Raw genomic sequence first — 19,971 nt, forward strand, 5'->3', positions numbered from 1 at the left:
TAATCCAAAAAACACAAAATAATAAATGTTGGAGAGGTTGCAGAGAGACTGGAACACTTATACACTGCTGGTGGGAATGTAAAATGGTACAACCACTTTGGAAATTGATTTGGCGCTTCCTTAAAAAGCTAGAAACAGAACTACCATAAGATCCAGCAATCCCACTCCTTGGAATATATTCTAGAGAAATAAGAGCCTTTACACAAACAGGTATAGGTACACCCATGTTTATTGCAGCACTGTTTACAACAGCAAAATTTGGAAGCAACGAAGGTGCCCATCAACGGATGAATGGATAAATAATGGTATATTCATACAGTGGAATACTACACATCAATAAAGAACAATGATGAGTCCATAAAACATTTCATAACCTGGAGGAATCTGGAAGGCATTATGCTGAGTGAAATTAGTCAATTGTAAAAGAACAAATATTGTATGAGACCACTATTATAAGAACTTGAAGAATAGTTTAAACAGAGAAGACAATATTCTTTGATGGTTACGAGAGGTGAGGGAGGGAGGGAGAGAGGTTTTCACTATTTTAGGTGAAGGGAAAGACAACATACAATGCAGGAAAGGTCAGCACAACTGGACTAAACCAAAAGCAAAGAAGTTTCCTGAATAAACTGAATGATTCGAAGGCCAGCATATCAGGGGCAGGGTTTGGAGACCATGGTTTCAGGGGACATCTAAGTCAATTAGCATAATAAAATCTATTAAGAAAACATTCTGCATCCCACTTTGGAGAGTGGTGTCTGGGATCTTAAACCCTAGCAAGCGGCCATCTAAGATGCATCAATTGGTCTCGATCCACTTGCACCAAAGGAAAATGAAGAACACCAAAGACACAAGGTAATTATGAGCCCAAGAGACAGAAAGGGCCACATGAACCACAGACTACATCAGCCTGAGACCAGAAGAACTAGATGGTGCCTGGCTACAACCGATGACTGCCCTGACAGGGAACACAACAAAGAATCCCTGAAGGAGCAGGAGAACAGTGGGAGGCAGACCTCAAATTCTAGTAAAAAGACCAGACTTAATGGCCTGACTGAGACTAGAAGGACTCTGGAGGTCATGGTCCCCAGACCTTCTGTTAGCCCAAGAAAGGAACTATTCTCAAAGCCAACTCTTCAGACAGGGATTGGACTTTTTTTATATATAGGATAGAAAATGATACTGGTGAGGAGTGGGCTTCTTGGATCAAGTAGACACATGAGACTATGTGGGCAGCTCCTGTCTGGAGAGGAGATGAGAGGGCAGAGTGGTCAGAAGCTGGCGAAATGGACATGAAAATAGAGAGTGGAAGGAAGGAGTGTGCTGTTTCATTAGGCAGAGTGCAACTAGGAGTGTATAGCAAGGTGTATATAAATTTTTGTTTGAGAGACTGACTTGATTTATAAACCTTCACTTAAAGCACAATAAAAATTAAAAAAAAAAAAAAAAAAACCAGTGGAGCATAGTTCTACTCTGACACACATGAGTCAGAATCAACTCGATGTCAACTGAAACTGCGTTGTAAAATCTAGTTTTTCTCTGATGCTACACCATTCACTGCAGCCGTATCTCTCGATGCTTCAGAATCCTGGGAACGTGAATGGTCACAACACTTCGTGCTCGTCACAGCTGTGACCACAGTGTTATGTTGCTACCATCTCTCAATAACTCCCTTCTCAAGTTCATGCTTTTAGCCAATAGCACTGTCTTTCCTTCCTCCTCAAAATTAGAAACACTCTGTTACTCTTCCCATTGACTCCAATCTCTGACAAACTTCACCTCTACCTGTGACTCACGATTATGCTCAAGATCTTGAACTTCTGTTTAAAGAAGATCCTTCTTATACTTTGGTGACATATTCCTTCCACTTACTCAACCTCCAATGTTTCTGGGTGGCGAAAATGACTAAGCAATCAGCTACTAACAAAAAGGTTGGTGACACCCAGAGATGCCGCAGAGGAAAGCCCTAGTGATCTGTTTCTATAAGGTTGCAACCTCCAAATCTTCATTTTTCACATTTCAGGCAACCACCAATCTCCAATCACAACTTACATTTCATTTATCACGACTTAAAACTCACCATAGTTCCAACAGCATTCTTTGCAGAAATGGAAAAACCAATCCTCAATGTTATATGGAAAGACAAGAGACCCTGAATAGCCAAAGCAATTTTGAAGGAGAGCAAATAGGAACCCCCACAATTCCGGACATCAAAACATATTACATAGCTACGGTAATTAAAACCATGGACTGCCAGAAGAAGAAATAAATCTGTCTTGAAAGAAGTACAGCCAGAATGTTCTTCAGAAGCAAGAATGGCAAGACGTCATCTAACATACTATGGACCTCTTATTAGGAGGCACCAGTCCCTGGTGAAGGACATCATGCTTGGTAAAGTAGACGGTTAGTGAAAAAAAGGAAGACCCTCGATGAGACGGATTGACACAGTGGCTGCAACAATGGGCTCAAGCATAACAATGATTGTGAAGATGGTGCAGGACCGGGCAGTGTTTCCTTCTGTTGTATATAGGTTTGCTATGTACAGAACTGACTCGACGGCACCTAACAACAACATCCTTTTCTGAATTTGGCTAGAATTTCTGGCAGTTCCTTGTCAATGCACTGCTGCAAGCGTTTTTTAATTATGTTCAGCAAAATTTTACTTGCATGTGATATTAATGATACTGTTTGATAATTCTGTTGGATTACCTTTCTTTGGAATAGGCACAAATATGGATCTCTTCCGATCAGTTGGCCAGGTGGCTGTCTTCCAAGTTTCTTAGCATAGACGAATGGGCACTTCTAGTGTTGCATCCCTTTGTTGAAACATCTCAATTGGTATTCTGTCAATTCCTGGAGCCTTGTTTTTTTTGCGAATACCTCAGTGCAGCGTGGACTTCTTGCTTCAGTACCATCAGTCCTTGATCATATGCTACTTCCTGAAATGGTTGAACGTTGACCAATTCTTTTTGGTACAGTGATTCTGTGTATTCCTTTCATCTTCTTTTGATGTTTTCTGTGTCATTTAATTTTTTGCCCATGGAATCCTTCAAAATTGCAACTTGAGACTTCAGTTTTTTTCTTCATTTCTTTCATCTTGAGAAATGCAGAGCAAGTTTTCCCTTTAGGTTTCCTAACTCCAGGTCTTTGCACATTTCATTATAATAGTTTACTTTGTCTTCTCAAGCAGCCCTGTGGAATCTTCTGTTCAGCTCTTTTACTTCATTATTTCTTCCATTCACTTTAGCTACTACACTACGTTCAAAAGCAAGTTTCAGAGTCTTTTCTGACATCTCTTTTGGACTTTTCTTTCTTTCCTGTCTTTTTAATAATTTTGTGCTTTCTTCATGTATGATGTCCTTAATGTCATTCCACAACTTGCCTTTGGCCGTTAGTGTTCAATGCGTTAAATATATTCTCGAGATGGTCTCTAATTTAGGTAGAATGTACTCAAGGTCATACTTTGGCTCTTGTGAACTTGTTCTAATTTCCTTCAGCTTCAACTTGAACTTCCATATGAGCAATTGATGGTCTGTTCCATAGTTGACCCCTGGCCTTGTTCTGACTGATGCTTTTCCAGCATCTCTTTTCACAGACATAGTCAGTTTGATTCCTGTGTATTCTATCTAGTGAGGTCCACCTGTATGGTCACCATTTAGGTTGTTGATAAAAGGTATTTGTAAGAAGAAAGTCTTTGGTCTTGCAAAATTCTCTCTCTGACATCGTTTCTATCACCAAGGCCATATTTTCCAACTATCAATCCTTCTTGTCTCCAACTTTCACATTTCAATCACCAGTAATTATCAATGTGCCTTGATTGCATGTTTGACCAATTTCAGACTGCAGAATTTGGCAAAAATCTTCAATTTTTTCATCTTTGGCCTTAGTGGTTGGTGCATAAATTTTAATAATACTCATATTACCTGGTCTTCCTTGTGGGCATATGGATGCCATCCTGCCACTGACAGCACTGTACTTCAGGATAGATCTTGAAATGTTCTTTTTGATGATGAATGCGACATCATTCCTCCTCAATTTGTCATTCCTGGCATAGTAGAACATATGATTGTCTAATTCAAAATGGCCAATACTAGTCTATTTCAGCTCACTAATGCCTAGAATATTGATGTTTATGTGTTCAGTTTCATTTTTAATGACTTCCAATTTTCCTAGATTCATACTTCGTACATTCCACATTCCTGTTATTAATGGATGTTTGCAGCTGTTTCTTCTCATTTTGACTTGTGCCACATCAGCAGATCAAGGTCTCAAAAACTCTACTCCATCCACATCATTAAGGTCGACTCTACTTTGAGGAGGCAGCTCTTCCCCAGTCGTATGTTGAATGCCTCCCAGCTCATCTTCCAGCACTATATCGGACAATGTTTCACTGCTATTCATAAGGTTTTCACTGGCCAATTTTTTTAGAAGTAGATTGTCAGGTCCTTCTTTCCAGTCTGTCTTAGTCTGGAAGCTCCACTGAGACCTGTCCACCAAGGGTGACCCTGCTGGAATTGGAAATACCAGTGTCACAGCAACACATAAGCCACCACAGTATGACAAAATGACAGACACATGGTGTGTGTGTATATATATTCCTGATTCTACTTCTGTAGAGAGTCCTGACTAAGACACCATCTCTGTCCCATTCCCACCTCCAGGCCTTTGCCCACTCTTGGTTTTCTACCAGGTATGCCCTACCCAACCCTTCATGTGTTTAAACCCAACTCATTATTCAAGGCTCCCCTCCCCAGAGAGTGGGGTCCAGGCAGCTGGGCTCACTCAGGCCTGCACCCCACTCCTATCTCATAGCAAAACAGTGTTCTGATCTGTGGAAAGAGAAAAGTAAAGACTCTGTGCTGTTCCAGTCAGCCCTGGCTGGCAATTGTAACTGAAGACAGAGGCTAAAAGTCTCAATAGGCAGTAGAATGAGGAACCTTGCAAAGAATTCAAAGACCTGACATATCAGCATTGTGAAGACAAAGCACTGAACTAGCAATTATGTTTTGTTGGATAAAGGTAAAATCTAGACAATATTTCCCAGACTTTTACCTTGAAGACACTAAAAGTCTTAGTTATCTAGTGCTGCTATAACAGAAATACCACCAGTGGGTGGCTTAACAAACAGAAATTTAATTTCTCACAGCTTAAAACTCATTGCCTTCAAGTCGATTCCGACTCATAGCAACCCTACAGGACAGAGTAGAACTGCCCCATAGGGTTTCCAAGGAGCAGCTGGTGGATTTGAACTGCTGGCCTTTCAGTTAGCAGCTGAGCTCTTAACCACCGTGCCACCAGGGCTACTTTCACAGTTTAGAAGGCTAGAAGTCTGAATTCAAAGTCCCGGCTCCAGGGAAAAGCTCTCTCTCTCCCTGTCCGCTTTGGGGGAAGGTACTTATCTCTTTTCAGCTGTTCCTGTGTTCCTTGGTGATCATGTGACATGTATCTTCCCTCCGTTTTGTGCTTCTTTGCTTGCTTGCTTAATCTGCTCTTTCATATCTCAAAAGAGATTGATTTAAGACACATCCTACACTAATACTGCCTCATTAACATAACAAAGAAAACCCATTCCCAAATGAGATCATAACCACAGGCATAGGGGCTAGGATTTCCAACATATTTTTTTGGGGGGTGGGGTGGGAAGCATAAATGAATTCATAACACTAAGAATATAAGCAATACCTATATTAGGATAAAAGTTCCTTCTTCTCAGGTGTAATTATTTTGAAACTTGTTATCTCGAAACTGTGTACTAGAGGTTGTTTTCAAGAGTTTACCTAAAACTATCCTGACAAAAGTTTACTGTTACCTCCTATGTCTTATATGTTTTACAGTCCTTTATCTTTGGGCTATGCTTGCTGTGATTCTTTCTAACTTTAAAAAAAATGGCGTGGGGGTGGTGTCTGACCTCCTCTAAGTTCAAAAGGGGGAAAGAGAATCAAGGGCAACAGCCCAAGGCTGATTCCTATGAGGCAAAAGTCAGACATGCCTCCTCTCTCTACCATCTTTGCCAATTCTGACACCAACTTTCCCTTCCACGACACTCTCTACCTCTCTGTTGGGTTCCATAATTCACTGCAATAGCTATACAGATCTCACAGACAATACTCACAATTATAGGGTTTATTTGGAAAGTAACAGGTTATAATTCACGTTCAGGAACACTCAGGATACAGTTCTTCCATCAGGACAGCCTCTTCTCAGCTGTGCTCCATGAGCTAGGAAGCTCACCATGCTATCTCCTGCCATCATTTCTCTGCCGGTGCTTCTCGAGAGCACTCTCTCTCTCTCTCTCTTTGTCTTTCACCTGGTTCCAGGAGCTTCTCAGCGCAGGGATCCCGGGGGCAAAGGACATGGTCTCTGCTCCTGGCTGTTCTTCCTTGGTGGTGGTGGGGTCATCTCTCTGCTGTGTAATTGACTTTCTTCTAAGCCTAGCGGGATGGCAAAACTGACCAATCCCCTTGGTGGGCCACAATTAATTGCATAGGTCTACCCAATCCACCACCAAAGGGAGGATTAGCTCATTGTCTATGGCCTCACTTTTTATTCTAAGGGCATGACTCCACGTGCTAGAGAACATTAAGTGTTTGCCTTGATTTTCCCTCTACAGGCTTGTTTGTAATAAACCTGGAACTCTAAAAAGTTCCTTTCTAAACAGTAATAGGATTTGAGGCTTTATCTGTCAAGGACTAAAAGAAAAGCTGGCAGAATGAAAATACCCAGCAAGGAACCAAGAATGCAGGGTGCCCCCAAGGAGACGAGGGTACAGCCCAAGGAAAAAGGACTGTGGCCCCCCAAAAGAAGGGGTGTGGCCCCCAAAAGAAGGGAATGTGGCCCCAAAGCAGGAGGGAGTGTGCCCCAAGGAGAAGGGGCTCCCTCGCACAGAGTTTGACTTCCAGGACCTTATTACACCTTTTCTTAAAATCCTTCAATGGCTACCTGTTTCCTAAAGGCTCAGAGTCCCTGGGTGGTTCAAACAATTAACATGCGCAGCTACTAATCAAAAGGTAGGAGGTTTGAGTCCATCCAGAGGCACTTCGAGAGAAAAGCCTGGCCTTCTACTTCTGAAAAATCAGCCACTGAAAACCTATGAAGAAGTTTACTTTGACATATGTGAGGTGACCATGAATCAGAATCGACTTGGTGGCAACTGGTTTCCTAAAGGTCCAGTCTAATTTCCTGGCATTGCAAAGCAGGCTGTCCAGGAGACTGCCGCTTCCCACCACTCCTCTCCCAGCCCCACTCCCACGCCCACTGCCCACTCCCCAGACTGCACTATTTCTGGTCTGAAGACTATGCCAAGGCTCTCTCTTGCCTCCTCACTGGTGTTCCTAGATTCCAGCTTAAAAATCCACCCCCACCTCTCAGCTGTTAATTTCCTATTCTTCCTTCAAGAACCAGTCTTGGTTGAAGTAAATAGAATCAGAGCAGGACCAACCCTGTTCATATTGTAAAGGAAACAATACAATTTTGATTTGTGTATGCTGTTAGTTTCTGCTTTAAAATATCCACAAATCATTATAACAGGAAATAAGTTTATTTTTACAACATTTTAATCAGAAATAGAAATTGGATTTTATTGATTCTCTTGCGGTCATTAAGATAATCATGAGTTTTTAGTATGTTTCCAGTTAGTTATATTAATATGGAGCTTTTCAACTGGTGAACTGCAAGTGGGGTACAGGTGTACCAAGATAGTGATCCCTCATGCCGAAGCCCCAAGGCCAAATGCCTCCCCCACCAGCAGCTTCTTCAGTTTAGCCAGTTTAATTCAGTTTATCATTATCTAAGTGAGTCATGAAATGAAATTCTCGGGAATCAAAAATTTTGAGTGTCTTAGTTGTCTAGTGCTGCTATAACAGAAATACCACAAGTGGATGGCTTTAACAAACAAATTTATTCTCTCACAGTCTCGAAGGCTAGAAGTCCAAATTCAAGGCACCAGCACCAGGAGAAGTCCTTCTCTCTCTGTTGGCTCTGTGGGAAAGCCCTTGTTATCAATCTTCCCCTGGATCTAAGAGTTTCTCAGCCAGGGAACCCGAGTCTAAAGGACACGTTTCACTCCTCGCTCTTCTTTCTTGGCGGCAAGAGGTCCCTCTCTCTGTTTGCTTCTCTCTTTTTCTATCTCTTTTAAGATAAAACGTGATGCAGGCCACACCCCAGGGAAACTCCTCTGACATTGAATCAGGGCTATGACCTGATTAAGGGTGTTGCATCCCACCCTAATCCTCTTTAACATAACCTAATCTTTCCTTGGCGCCCTGGTGGGGCAGTGGTTAAAGCCCTTGGCTGCTACCAAAAGGTTGGTGGTTCAAACCCACCAGCCATTCCTTGGGAGAAAGATGTGGCAGTCTGCTTCCATAAAGATTTACAGCCTGGGAAACCCTATGGGACAGTTCTACTCTGTTCTATAGGGTTCCTAGGAGTCAGAATCAACTCAATAGCAGAGGGTAATTTGCCTCATCAACCACAGGCAGAGATTAAGATTTACAACACAAGACAATTACATCAAATCACAAAATGGAGGACAACCACACAATACTAGGAATCATGGCCTAGCCAAGTTGACCCGTATTTTGGGGAGACAATCCAATCCATGACTTCGAGACGCTCCGTGTTAATGATTAGCTTTGTGTCATGTCTAGCTTCAGGGTGTGATTAGCTTTGTGTCCTGTCTAGCTTCAGGGTGTGTGGTAAATCCTTTGCATTTAGAAAGAAAAGTTTTTTTGATGTGTTATATTCTGTTTGCCAATGTTTTATTTAAGATAGTTTGGTCTAAGTTCTTTTTTCTGTCATTAGTTTAAAATATCTTTTTGTTGTTGTTAAACTTGGTGTAGATTCAAAATAATATTTGATTCATAAAAAGTGTGGAGTAACGTGTATTATCACCGTATTCTACTCTTGAAACAGGAGTCCATAGGTGGCACGAAAAGGTTAAACACCTGGCTACTAACCGAAAGGTTTGCAGTTCAAATCCACCCAGAGGTGCCTCAGAAGAAGGGCCTGGTGATCTGCTTCTAAAAGGTCACAGCTTTGAAAACCCTATGGAGCACAGTCAGAATCTACTAGATGGCAGCTGGTTTGGTTTTGGATTTTTTTTTATTATTATTATTATTTGCCCTATGGGACATCTGAATGATGAGGGAGGAGGAAATGGAGGAAAGAAAGTAGGAAGAGAGAGAGTAAGGAAGGGGGACCAAGGTCCCTGGGTGGTGCATCTAGAGCAAAAATTGCGCACTGGGGGCAAATGACAAGGTAACTCTTTAGGGAGGGTGGGATTGGGAAGAGGGCAGGGGTTGGGGAGGATGGGACTGAAACCATTAAGGGGAGGGGTTGTGGCTGAAACAACCAAGGCTCAGGGCACTCATATGGCCACACTGTTTTCCACCAGGCTGGGCCGCAGGTACTCATAAGGCATGTCCAGTTTTGCATTCCGGATCTCAATTTCCTTGTCCAAGATAGCCAGCTCCTCTCTGAACTTCTCCAGCACGGCCTTGTACTCAGGACCTGAGAAATACTCCTCCTTGTGCTGGCCCACAGCCACCTGGGATGGAAAGAAAAAGGCAGCTGAGAGCCTAATGACCCCCAGCTTGGGGTACCATACCTTCCACAGTAGCTGTCTGCTCAGGAGCCCAGGCATCTGGCTCTCACCATAATGGGCTGGCGTCTGCCGAGCTGCCAAGTGATGGACATCTGGAGAGAAGCCTGGTGAAAGTTGGGCAGTGTTTCCATCACCGTCTTCAGTGTTGCATCCTTGGTGGTGGGTGGGGGCAGCCTCATTGTGCAGGGTGCATTGGGGACCCAAGCGTACCAATCCAGCTAAGGAGGGGGTCAGATGTCTAGAGTCAAGGTCTACTAAGCATGAAAACCCCTCAGCAGACCTGCACACAATCCCCTCCCCCTCTCCAGGCCTCAGATTCTCAGCTGCCACCCTATGGTAAGTACCTGGCCCAGATGGATGGAAGAGTGCTGGCCGGTGCAGGTAAAGATGCACATAGTGACAAAGTGGCAAAGCTGGTCACGGGACTGTAAGGAGATGGGAAAGCCTGGGAGGGGTGAGGAGAGTTAGAAGCTTTGAGGCCAGGAATAGAAGCAGAGCTCAGAAAGACAAGGCAGAGAGGGGGGAAAGGAGGAGTGAGAAGGTGGACCAAGAACTCTCAGTAACTATTGTGGGAATTGAAAAGGGATTAAGATGGGGACATGCCTCTCCCCCTCAGTGGTGTGCTGGAGCTGGCTCATACTGGTTCATGACAGCAGACTTTGTTAAATTTTCAGGAATTTAGCAAATTGGTTGACTTCACATTGGTAGCTTGAAATTGACCGTAGTGGGAATATTTACACCATGGAAACTGACAAATGTGACGAATTAGGACTTTTTTTGTGGAGAGTCAGTTGTTAAACATCTACCAGCAACCACTGGCATCTAGGACCTAAAGGGGTTCTGGGTGAATGGGATGGGACCGATCTCTAGCTGAGAGGGTAAGGATTCTAGGAAAGCCTTTGGGAGTTTTCATGGGGGTTGGAAATGCTTCTGGAAGATTCCACAGAAGTAGAGAGGATTCTGGGGAGGTTCCAAGGAGAAGCGTCTGAGGCCTCCAGTCAGGCGCTCATCTTACCTCGGTCCTGGGCCCCTTGCAGCCCAATTTCAGTGATCTCTCGGCACCAGGCCTGCAGTTCAAGGTCCTCTTTCACAGCCACATCTGTCTTATAGTGGAGATTCACAATGCCCTCCACATACCTGCCAACCAAGGGGTCAGGGGAGAAAGTTGCTGCTGACAGAGAGCCCAGGCCCTCCACTCCTTGCCCACATGGCCAGGTTAGCTCCCCTCCCCCAAGACACAGACCTTCTGTTCTCCACCCTTCTTCTCCATCCACCCCCACCAGCCTCACCGAAAGGTGATTTCCCAGAGCCGCAGCGCATCTTGGGCATAGTAGCAAGAGTTGACTTCCAGGAGCCCCCGGTCAGCCAAGTCATCAGGGGGACAAAATGAGCTATAGGTTAGAAAGGCTCCAGCTCGCTTAAGCAGCTCCACGTGGCCTCCTCCACCTGTGCTCACCACCTGAGGAGCAGGGATGGGCAGGATCAGCTTCCCTGAGGCCAGAAGGGAGAAGGAGCCCCATCATCCTCATCCTCTCCCCATACCTGGTCAAAAATTCCCATGTCAGAGACCAGCCCATTCCTGGCCCGGACGTTAATTTCCATGGTGTATCGCAGGTGGGGAACCATAAGCTAGAGGGAGAGAAGCAGGGAAGGGCGACGTCAGAGAGGGCTGTGGCAGGTCCCTGCAGGAAACAGGGCTGTAAAGCAGGAAAGGCTCCTGGTCATTGGGAAAGCATAGACTCCGAGTTCATGGCCCATCAACACCAAGAGTTTCCAACTGATTTGCATCTCCTAATTAGTTCCACAAAGCGTTGACTTATTACTTTATGACAATTGCAATAAACCATTCTCCATTTCTTTGAAGATTACCCAAAGTCTAGCCCAGTGTTTCTCCACTTTTCTTTCATTATCACTCCCCTTAATGGTATAAACAGTTAACACACATGGCTGCCAACCAAAAAGTCAGAGGTTCGAGTCTACCCAGAGGTACCTCAAAAGGAAGGCCTGGCAATCTTCTTCGAAAAATCAGCCACTGAAAACACTAGAGAGCACAGTTCTACTCTGACACGCATGGGGTCACCATGAGTCAGAGTCAGGTCAATGGCAACTGGTTTAAGGCACTTTTTTAGACATTTTTTCCTAATTACCCCTCCTGCTGTGAAATGTTACTATCCCAGATACACTGTATATATATGTTTGTGTACTGTCTGTGTTTCTGTGCTTTACACATAAAAACAGTTACTTTTCGTCCCTTCTACCAAGAGTCATTTTGCTTCCTTGGGAAGTGACATTGGCCTGTTGAGCATGCCTGGGCTAGCCCCTGCCTGCTCCCCTCACCTCTCCTTCCCTCTCCCCTTTGTCCATTACACTCGCCTTCTTTCTGTTCTTCACACATGAGCAGCTCATTCTGCCTCAAGGTCTTCGCACTAGCTGCTCTCTGCCTGGAACACTGTACCCCTTTGTCTTAGTTATCTAGTGCTGCTATAACAGAAATACCACAAGTAGATGGCTTTAACAAAGACAAATCTATTCTCTCACAGTCTAGTAGGCTAGAAGTCCAAATTCAGGGCATCAGCTCCAGGAGAAAGCTTTCTCTGTCGGCTCTAGAGGAGGTCTTTGTCATCAATCTTCTCTTGGTCTAGGAGCTTCTCCATGCAGGAACCTCAGGTCCAAAGGACACGCTCTGCTCCTGGCACTGCTTTCTTGGTGGTATGAGGTCCCCATGTCTCTCTGATCACTTCTCTCTTCCACATCTCAAAAGAGATTGGCTCAAGACACTATCTAATCTTACAGATCTCATCAATATATCTGCTGCTAATCCATCTCATTAACATAGTGACAGGATTTACAGCAACTGGGAAATCACATCAGGGGACAAAATGGTGGACAATCACACAATAGTAGGAATCACGCCCTAGCCAAGTTGACAGATATTTTTTGGAGATACAATTCAATCCATGACACCCTTGATCATCTCATGGCTGGCTTCTTGTAGTCTCAGACTCTATGTCACCTCCTTAGAGGGACCTTTCCTGGCCACTCTATCTAAACTCACCTTTCCCTATCATATCATATCACCTATCATATCACCCTGATTTAATTCTCTACCTACTTATCTCAGCTGATATGTTATATAGTCTTTATTGTTCCACTGAAATGAAAATTCCAAAAAGTCAGGACCTTGCCTGTCTTATTTACTGCTGGTATATAGAGTGGTTCTTGCCATTTTTTTTTTTTAAGCACCCAATAAACTGTTTTAATGGATGAATACTTTGTTCTAATTGTAATAAATCAGGCTACCGCTGTTGGCTTGAGTTCCACTAATTGGCCTAGGTGTTACTAGAATTCTTCAAAGATTGGCTGGAAAAAATCTTTTACATTATTTGCATGGTCCCTCTGATTGGATGGAATCCTCAATCATTTGCAAGGCTTAGGCTGCTAACCAAAAGGTCAGCAGTTCGAATTCACCAGCCACTCCTTGGAAATCCTATGGGGCAGCTCTACTGCATCCTATAGGGTCGCTATGAGTCGGAATCCACTCGATGGAAGTGAGTTCGGCATTTTTCCTGGCTGGACCCATGGTATGTGAGCCACTTGCCATCAGTCAATGCCAACTCATGGAGCTCTCACGTGTGTCACGTTAGAATTGTGCTCCCCAGGGTTTCCAATGGCTGCTTTTTTTGGAAGTACATTGCCAGGCCTTTCTTCCAAGGCACCTCTGGATGGACTTGAACCTCCAAATTTTCAGTTAACAGCTGAGTGCGTTAACTGTTTGCCTCACCCAGGAACTCACTTATACTGTACGTATATCTGTGCTTTAAACACGAAAAGAGTAAGACTCCCCCTCCCCTGCCAAGAATCATTTTCCCTTCCTTGGGAAGTGACATTATTGCCCTGTTGAGAAGGCATGGCAAGCATGCCCCCACTCCTTGCTGGTTTGTCTTTCCTTGGTTGGTTCACCCCACACCCTGAGTTCCCCAGAAAGGGCGCCTACTGAACTGGAATGTGCCACGGTGCAGAGACAGGGGCAGGCAGGAGAGCAGGGAACGAGGTGGTACCTTGAAGATAGGATGCATCGATGGCAGGCACCGCATGGTGGCCACAGCGAATACCTCAGCCATTAAGTGTCCCCTCAGAAGATGAGACTGCAGCTCGTGGAGCTGAAAGTCTGAGCTCCGGACCCAGCATTTGGCCAGGAGCCAGACCATCGGGGGATCTGTGGGCAGGAAAAGTGGTGGAGGGGGACATCCTTCCTGTGGCAGCTGGAGCTAGAGCGGAAAGGAGAGTGTAGGGAGGAGAGGAATGAAGGCAGGTGCTTGCCAGGCTCTGCCTCCCTTGCAGATTTAACCTCTACCTTCTTCCTCCAAATCTGCTTGGCCTTCCCCGTCTTACTGCTGCTACTCCCTCACCCCACCTACGGCTGCTCTGTCTTTGCCTCCGTTTCTACCCACTCATCCTGCTGACAGTGGGCAAGTATCTCTGCCCTCAGCCCTCTACAGACGCCACCCTCCACTGCCTTCTCCAGGCTCCCATCCTCTTCCCATCCCTCAGTGTGGGCAAATCCAAACCCTTGCTTCCTTCACCCCACACTCTTTTTCAGAAATCTCAGCCTCTCTCTGATGTTTCAACACCGCCTCCACACAGAGGACTAAGTCTCCTGTCCTCAGCTGCCTGCTAGGCATTACAATTTGAAAGTGTCGCCCTTACCTCAAAATTGCCAAGACAAAAGGGCACCTCAGCATCTTTTCCTCTTCCCATGTGTGCTGTTTCTGCTCCCCCCACACACAAGTGCCTTACTTGGCTGCTCTATTTCCTCTCTCCTTGAATCCAGGCCAGTTCAATCTTCCTCTGCACTCCTATCTGCCTTTCTTCTCCACCCCCTCTACTGTTGCCCCCATCAGAGCCCATTGCCTCCACCTGGGCAAATACCTGTAGCATCCCAAATCCTTGTGTCCAGTATCTCCCTTCTCCAGTGCATTCCAAACACTGTTGCCAGCAGTATAATGCGCCCAAAGTATCTTTGGCAACAGCCTTCACCAGCTTCCCATGTTCACACTCCTTAGCTTGGCATCGAAGGCCCACCACACTGTGGACCCCTCTCACTGCACATCAGTCCCCTGTAATCCAGTTCAACCATCCACTGGGACTTTCCTGACTCCTCAGCCCAGCCCTTCTTCTCCCTAGAGGGAGGCCATTCCCCCTCCTTGCTGCTTGCCTACAGCCCTGACCCTTCTCCCAGGCTCACTCTTGCCCACCCCACCTCGTTGATCCCTCCCTGAATGTCTCTGTCCTTGGGGACTCCTGCAGTACTAGCGGCTTGTTCAGGCTTGCCTGGTCTAGCTCTCCAGCTTGGCTGCAACCCCTAAAAGTCAAGGACTTTGTCTATTTCATCCTTTTATGCCTCGCCCGGTGCCATATCACAATGCCCTTGTACAAAGCGGGTTTGTGGATGAGGGGCTGAGCTGAGAGGGCTAAGCTCTGGGGAGTAGGAGTCCTGGGTCCCTCACCTGGATGACCATGGGCAAGAGTTTCCCATCAGGCTGCAGCTTCAGCATGACCAGAGGGGCTGCCAGGTGCTGCTGGCTAAACAGGATGACATTGGCCTTGATACCATCCAACAGGGAGAAGTCAGCTTCAAACAGGGTGCCTTTCTGGATGAGATGTGGAGGGTTGCCATCAGCATGAGGCTCCCAGAAGGGAGAAGAAGAAGGGAACTAACATGTCTCCATCACCTACTTTGGATCAGGCAATGGACTGGGTGCTTATTGCCCCACATAATCCTTATGTGTGCTTGAATTAGCCCCAGTTTTACAGAAGACAAAACAGATGGTCTGAGAGGTTGGGTATCTTGCCTGAGCTTACAACTAGCAGAGCCAGGATTCAAACCCAAGTCTGCTTTACCTTATAACCCCACTTGAATTTTCTCTTTCAGTTGTCCCATGTTGGCTCTTGATTAACAGCCCCGCCCCGACCCTGATTCTCTTACTCCAAGAGCCACATCACCCGTGAATCCTTAACACCAAGGCCCAGTTACATTTCTTCATTTTGACTCTGTCTCTATCGGCCATCCGCTCATCACACACCCTCCCTCCACAGTGTGGCTATTCTCACACAGGGAGGAAGGCCATGCTGCTGCACTTCTCCAGGGTGAGTCCCTTCTCGCTGTCTGGCAGTAAACCCTGCCCACAAGTGGGCCCTGCAGCAGCACTGTTGATGATGACCCCACCCCATTTCATTCCTTCTCCATCCATGGCCTCCTTAGGTCTTTTATGCCCCTACCTGGAGCTCCTTTTCCAGCTGGGCCTGCAGCTCCTCCATCCCTGGAGGAAACACTAGACGGCCAGGAAGATGAATGGAGCGCCTGAGCACCATGGGGTTGGCACCGTTGAGAAACTGGTACCCAAATAAAGCATCCTCCTTCCAGGAATCCCGCACCCGTTCTGGAGATGGCATTTGTTGAGCACACGGGTGGGATCTGAGCTCTGGTCCTTCCAACCCCCATTGAACCATCCACATCCCCACCTGACCCCAGCCCACCTCAAGGCCCAGGTATCTGGTCTCCCATCCCTGGTTCCGTCAATTTCCCTGGATTGGGTGGGATCTGGGGTAAGGGTCCTGGGGAAAGTAGTGGGGTGGGGGGACTGACCAGCCAACTTGCTCTGGCCACACCAGAAAATCCGGTTGAAGGCACTCAGATCATTCCAGCCAGTCAGAATATTTAAAGAGTCTTTGATAGCTAGGTCTGCCAGCCTTCAGGGAAGGATGAGAAAAAGAGTTTGTGAGACAGTCTTAAAGTCAAACATTGCAACCACAGGCACCTACCTTGGGCTGGCCCAGCCCTGTACAGTCCATAGCCCACGGGCCTCAGGTGGACCAGGACACCTCCCTCTCACCCACCCCTTTGTTCTCACCCCTTGGCTAGTGAAGCTTCAAAATCAATTCTCTTGTCCTCCAGGAACCTCTCATCTACTGGGAGGTCACATATGTTGGCCCCGGCCACATTCAGGATAAGCCCGTCCTTCCAGTTACCCCACCTGTGTGGGAGTGGAAGGGGAGGGTAATGAAGTCAGGCATCAGTGCTCAGGAAGGGTCAGTAACGCCCTATGGGGTCAGGAAGAGCCGGGCCTGGGAGAAGGGCTAACCGGTACAGCTTCCTTCTCTCTTCTAGCTCCTCCTCCCTGTGTTTCCTGAACACGCCTTGAGGGTCGTCAACCACCGTGCGGCCTGGAGAGGGGGAGGAGGATACGGGCAATGAGGCTTCTCCTGAGAGCCTCTCCCATCCCTGCACCCCAGCCCACCCTCTGGCTGGTCTCTGCTGGAATCACCCCCTCGGCCTCCATGCCACCACTCTGTGCAGGCCTCGCACCCTGTTCTTTTTCTCCTCCCCCCCACCCCCCGCCCCGCCAGCTTCCCGCGAGCCCCAGAGGCCTCCCCACACCCCCACTCTGCGCTCACCAGTGCCCTCGGGCAGGCTCAGGACGCCATCGCCCTGCACCCAACGGTAACAAGGGAACCTGAACTCGTCCCCGCTGTCCCCGGGGCCCTGCACAGAGATCCAGTTGCAAAACCAGGCGTCGTCCTGAAGGAGGTGCCGTTTGCGCAATTTCACAAACAGCAGTGGCCCCAAGTACTCCCGCACGTTCACTTTGAATTCCTCCTCCTGCAGGGGTCAGAAGAGGCCCGGGGTCTGCGGGGCCCACCGGAAGGGGTAAGTGGGTGAGCCCTGGTCCCCCTGGACGCCCTTCAGCTAGGTCTCCGGGAAAGCGGCGCAAGAAGACAGAAAGAGTAAGGGCGCGCATCAACCCGGTGGCCCCACGACTCCACCACTGGGGTTGTCTAGTCTTTTGTTCTGGGTGAAGCAGTGGAGGGAGGGATGCTGGGAGGCTTTCCCCCCTATAGTAACTGATTGTGCTGAGAGCTGTGCAGGACACGGAACCCAGCGCCGCGCCCTTGGCGAGCTCACAGTTGAGCCCAGAGACACGCTGTGGACCAGGGAATTACAGCTGTTAAGACGTCCTCCCCGCCCCTCCAGCCCGACCGAGGCCCTAGGCGGCCTGGGGCGAAATTCCATCCCAGCGGAAACCTGGAAGTGGAGAGAATTTACCCAGGGGGAGTGCGAGTGAAGAAAAGGAGGGGGAAGCGGTGCCAGGCAGAGGCGACGGGAGGGTGAGCAGTGGTGGCTTGGAGATGGAGCGCAGAGCGCCGGTGTGGGAAGATGAGTTGGACCAGACCGTGATGGGGTCTCGGGGGTCAAGTTAAGGGGTTTGGATTTGGTCCTGAGGACAAGTGAGCCACCAGGCATTTTAAGCTGGGAGATGACAAGGGCCGGAATGTATTTGGGAGACCTCGCTCTGGCTGCAGGCAATGAGGCCGGTTAAGAGGATGAAGGCGACTCAGGTTCCGAAGGTCACTGGTGGTCCGGGGCTGGGTGGACATCAGAGCACAGATACGCACACAAGATGCCGGGTAGAAGGAGGCGAAGGGAGGGAGGAGGGGCGACTGACCCTCAGGTTTTTGACCTCAGGGAGCTGGAGGAAACTGGAAACAAAGCCTAGGAATCTAGGGAGGGGAGGTTCTCCTTAGGCCTTGTGCCTTTGAGGTGTCGGAGGACAGGCATCGGATGTGGGGGTCTGGAAGAGAGAGCGGGGTAGGCAATGGGAATTGGCAATTGGGGGGTGGCCGAAGGGAAAAACGGAGCTGGGGGCGAACCAAAAACCCACTGCCGTTGAGTGGATTCCAACTCATAGCGACCCTATAGGACAGAGTAGAACTACCCTATAGGGTTTCAAGGCTGTAATCTTTACGGAAGCAAACTTCCACATCTTTCTCCCTGTGGAGCAGCTGGTGCGTTCTAACCGCCAAACTTTCGGTTAGCAGCCGACAACTTAACCACTGCATCACCAAGGGAACTGGGGGCGAACACCAGGCAGAAGTGAAGGGGTAGGGAAATTGAGGCGGTTCCCGTCTCTTGGCTTCTATTTGTTTTCCCCTGTGAAAAAGCTGGCACGCAGGGCCGGAGATTTAGGAACCGCGGAGGTCTGAGTACCGGCTTTAAAAAAAAAAAAAAAAAAGGAATACGTAAAACAGGAGATGGCCAGGCCGATCCCAGGGCCACTGAGTTTCGAGATAGCAGAGCTCTGTGGAACGAGGGGCGCACAGGGGTATCCCCTCAATACCAAGGAGACCGGGCTGCGGGAGCATTTTTTGAGCGCCAACTGTGTGCCACATATCGCCCTCAAGCGCTTTACCCCGCGGTCTCGGTGCGCTCTTCGCGCCCAGCTGCGAGCGCTCTCTGCAGCCAGGAGCTGGAGGCCGACCGAGGACGCGTCCTCCCAGGTTTTGACAGATTTGGGGCCAGGGCGCAGCCCACCCCGGCCGGCCTTCTCTCACCTCACCCCGGCTCGGCCGCAGGCGCTTCCCGACTGCCGCCTCCCCGTGCTGGCCCACCAGCCACAGCTGCACCTCGTTATTGGAGCCCGCGCAGAGCGAGGTCCCGGTGGACACGCGGACGCGGTAGACAGGCATCTTGCCCAAGGACGTGTCGAGCCTTCTGATGGGGAAGAGTGGAGGTGGCAAATAACAGGGCCCGAGACCCCGCCTCCACAGTGCTGAGCTCAGCCCCAAGTCAGAGGACTCAGGTTCTGGCAGGGGGTAGAGGGTGTGGTAGGTTATCCTGGTGGGAGGAGGACCAAAGGGGGAAGCAGGTGAGGATTTGGACAGAAAGCAAACAGGAAGAAATCAAAGCCAGGGCCAGAAGGTATGTGTATGTGTATGTGTGTGTGTGTGTGTAGCCAGCGATAAAACACACACACACACACAACACACACACGGCCCTCACAGCTAGCTCGCCCGGTCAAGGGTCATGCTTAAAGTTGCAGAGGAGAGTGAAGAGAGTGAGGAGACACGCTCTGTGGCAGCATTTGTGGAAGGTACAGTCGGGCCACGGAATTAATTCGACCACCTTTGAAAACTTGCCTCCTTTGTGCCAGGCTCGGGGGCCCATTCCTTTCTAGCTTAAAAGCCTCTGCTACCTATTGTTGCAGGATAAAAATCCAAACTCCTTGGCATTCAGAGTCCTTGCCAACCTGGCCTGCTCTCCTCCAGCTCATTCCACGCCCATCCTCATCTCCTGCCCCGCACTTTAGGCTGCAGCTAGTGTTTCCCAGAACTGCAGCCAGTGTTGTTCCCCTGCCCCAGGCCTTTACATCTGCAGTACTGTTGTGGTTGTTAGGTGCTCTCAGTCAGTTCTGGCTCATAGCAACCTAATGTACAACAGACCGAAACACTGCCCTGTTCTGGGCCATCCTCACAATGGTTGTTATGCTTAAGCCCATTGTTGCAGCCACTGTGTCAATGCATCTCACTGAGGA

The 19,971-nt window shown here is 48.0% G+C and overlaps 1 protein-coding gene across 1 annotated transcript; it reads right to left on the bottom strand.

Moving 5' to 3' along the window:
• Positions 1–9,364: 9,364 nt before the first annotated feature.
• Positions 9,365–19,126, bottom strand: LOC126062355 (polyunsaturated fatty acid lipoxygenase ALOX15). Its single transcript, XM_049859839.1, has 14 exons — positions 18,992–19,126; positions 17,057–17,261; positions 16,744–16,825; positions 16,513–16,635; positions 16,248–16,351; positions 15,881–16,041; positions 15,109–15,252; positions 13,660–13,869; positions 11,144–11,230; positions 10,891–11,060; positions 10,617–10,738; positions 9,946–10,046; positions 9,652–9,819; positions 9,365–9,544 (listed from the first exon to the last, which is right to left on the bottom strand). Exons 1-14 carry the CDS (start codon positions 19,124–19,126, stop codon positions 9,365–9,367), a joined length of 1,992 nt encoding a protein of 663 aa, XP_049715796.1.
• Between the last annotated feature and the right edge of the window lie 845 nt (positions 19,127–19,971).

The sequence above is a fragment of the Elephas maximus genome, chromosome 19 (assembly GCF_024166365.1).
Source record: "Elephas maximus indicus isolate mEleMax1 chromosome 19, mEleMax1 primary haplotype, whole genome shotgun sequence".
Classification (NCBI taxonomy): domain Eukaryota; kingdom Metazoa; phylum Chordata; class Mammalia; order Proboscidea; family Elephantidae; genus Elephas; species Elephas maximus.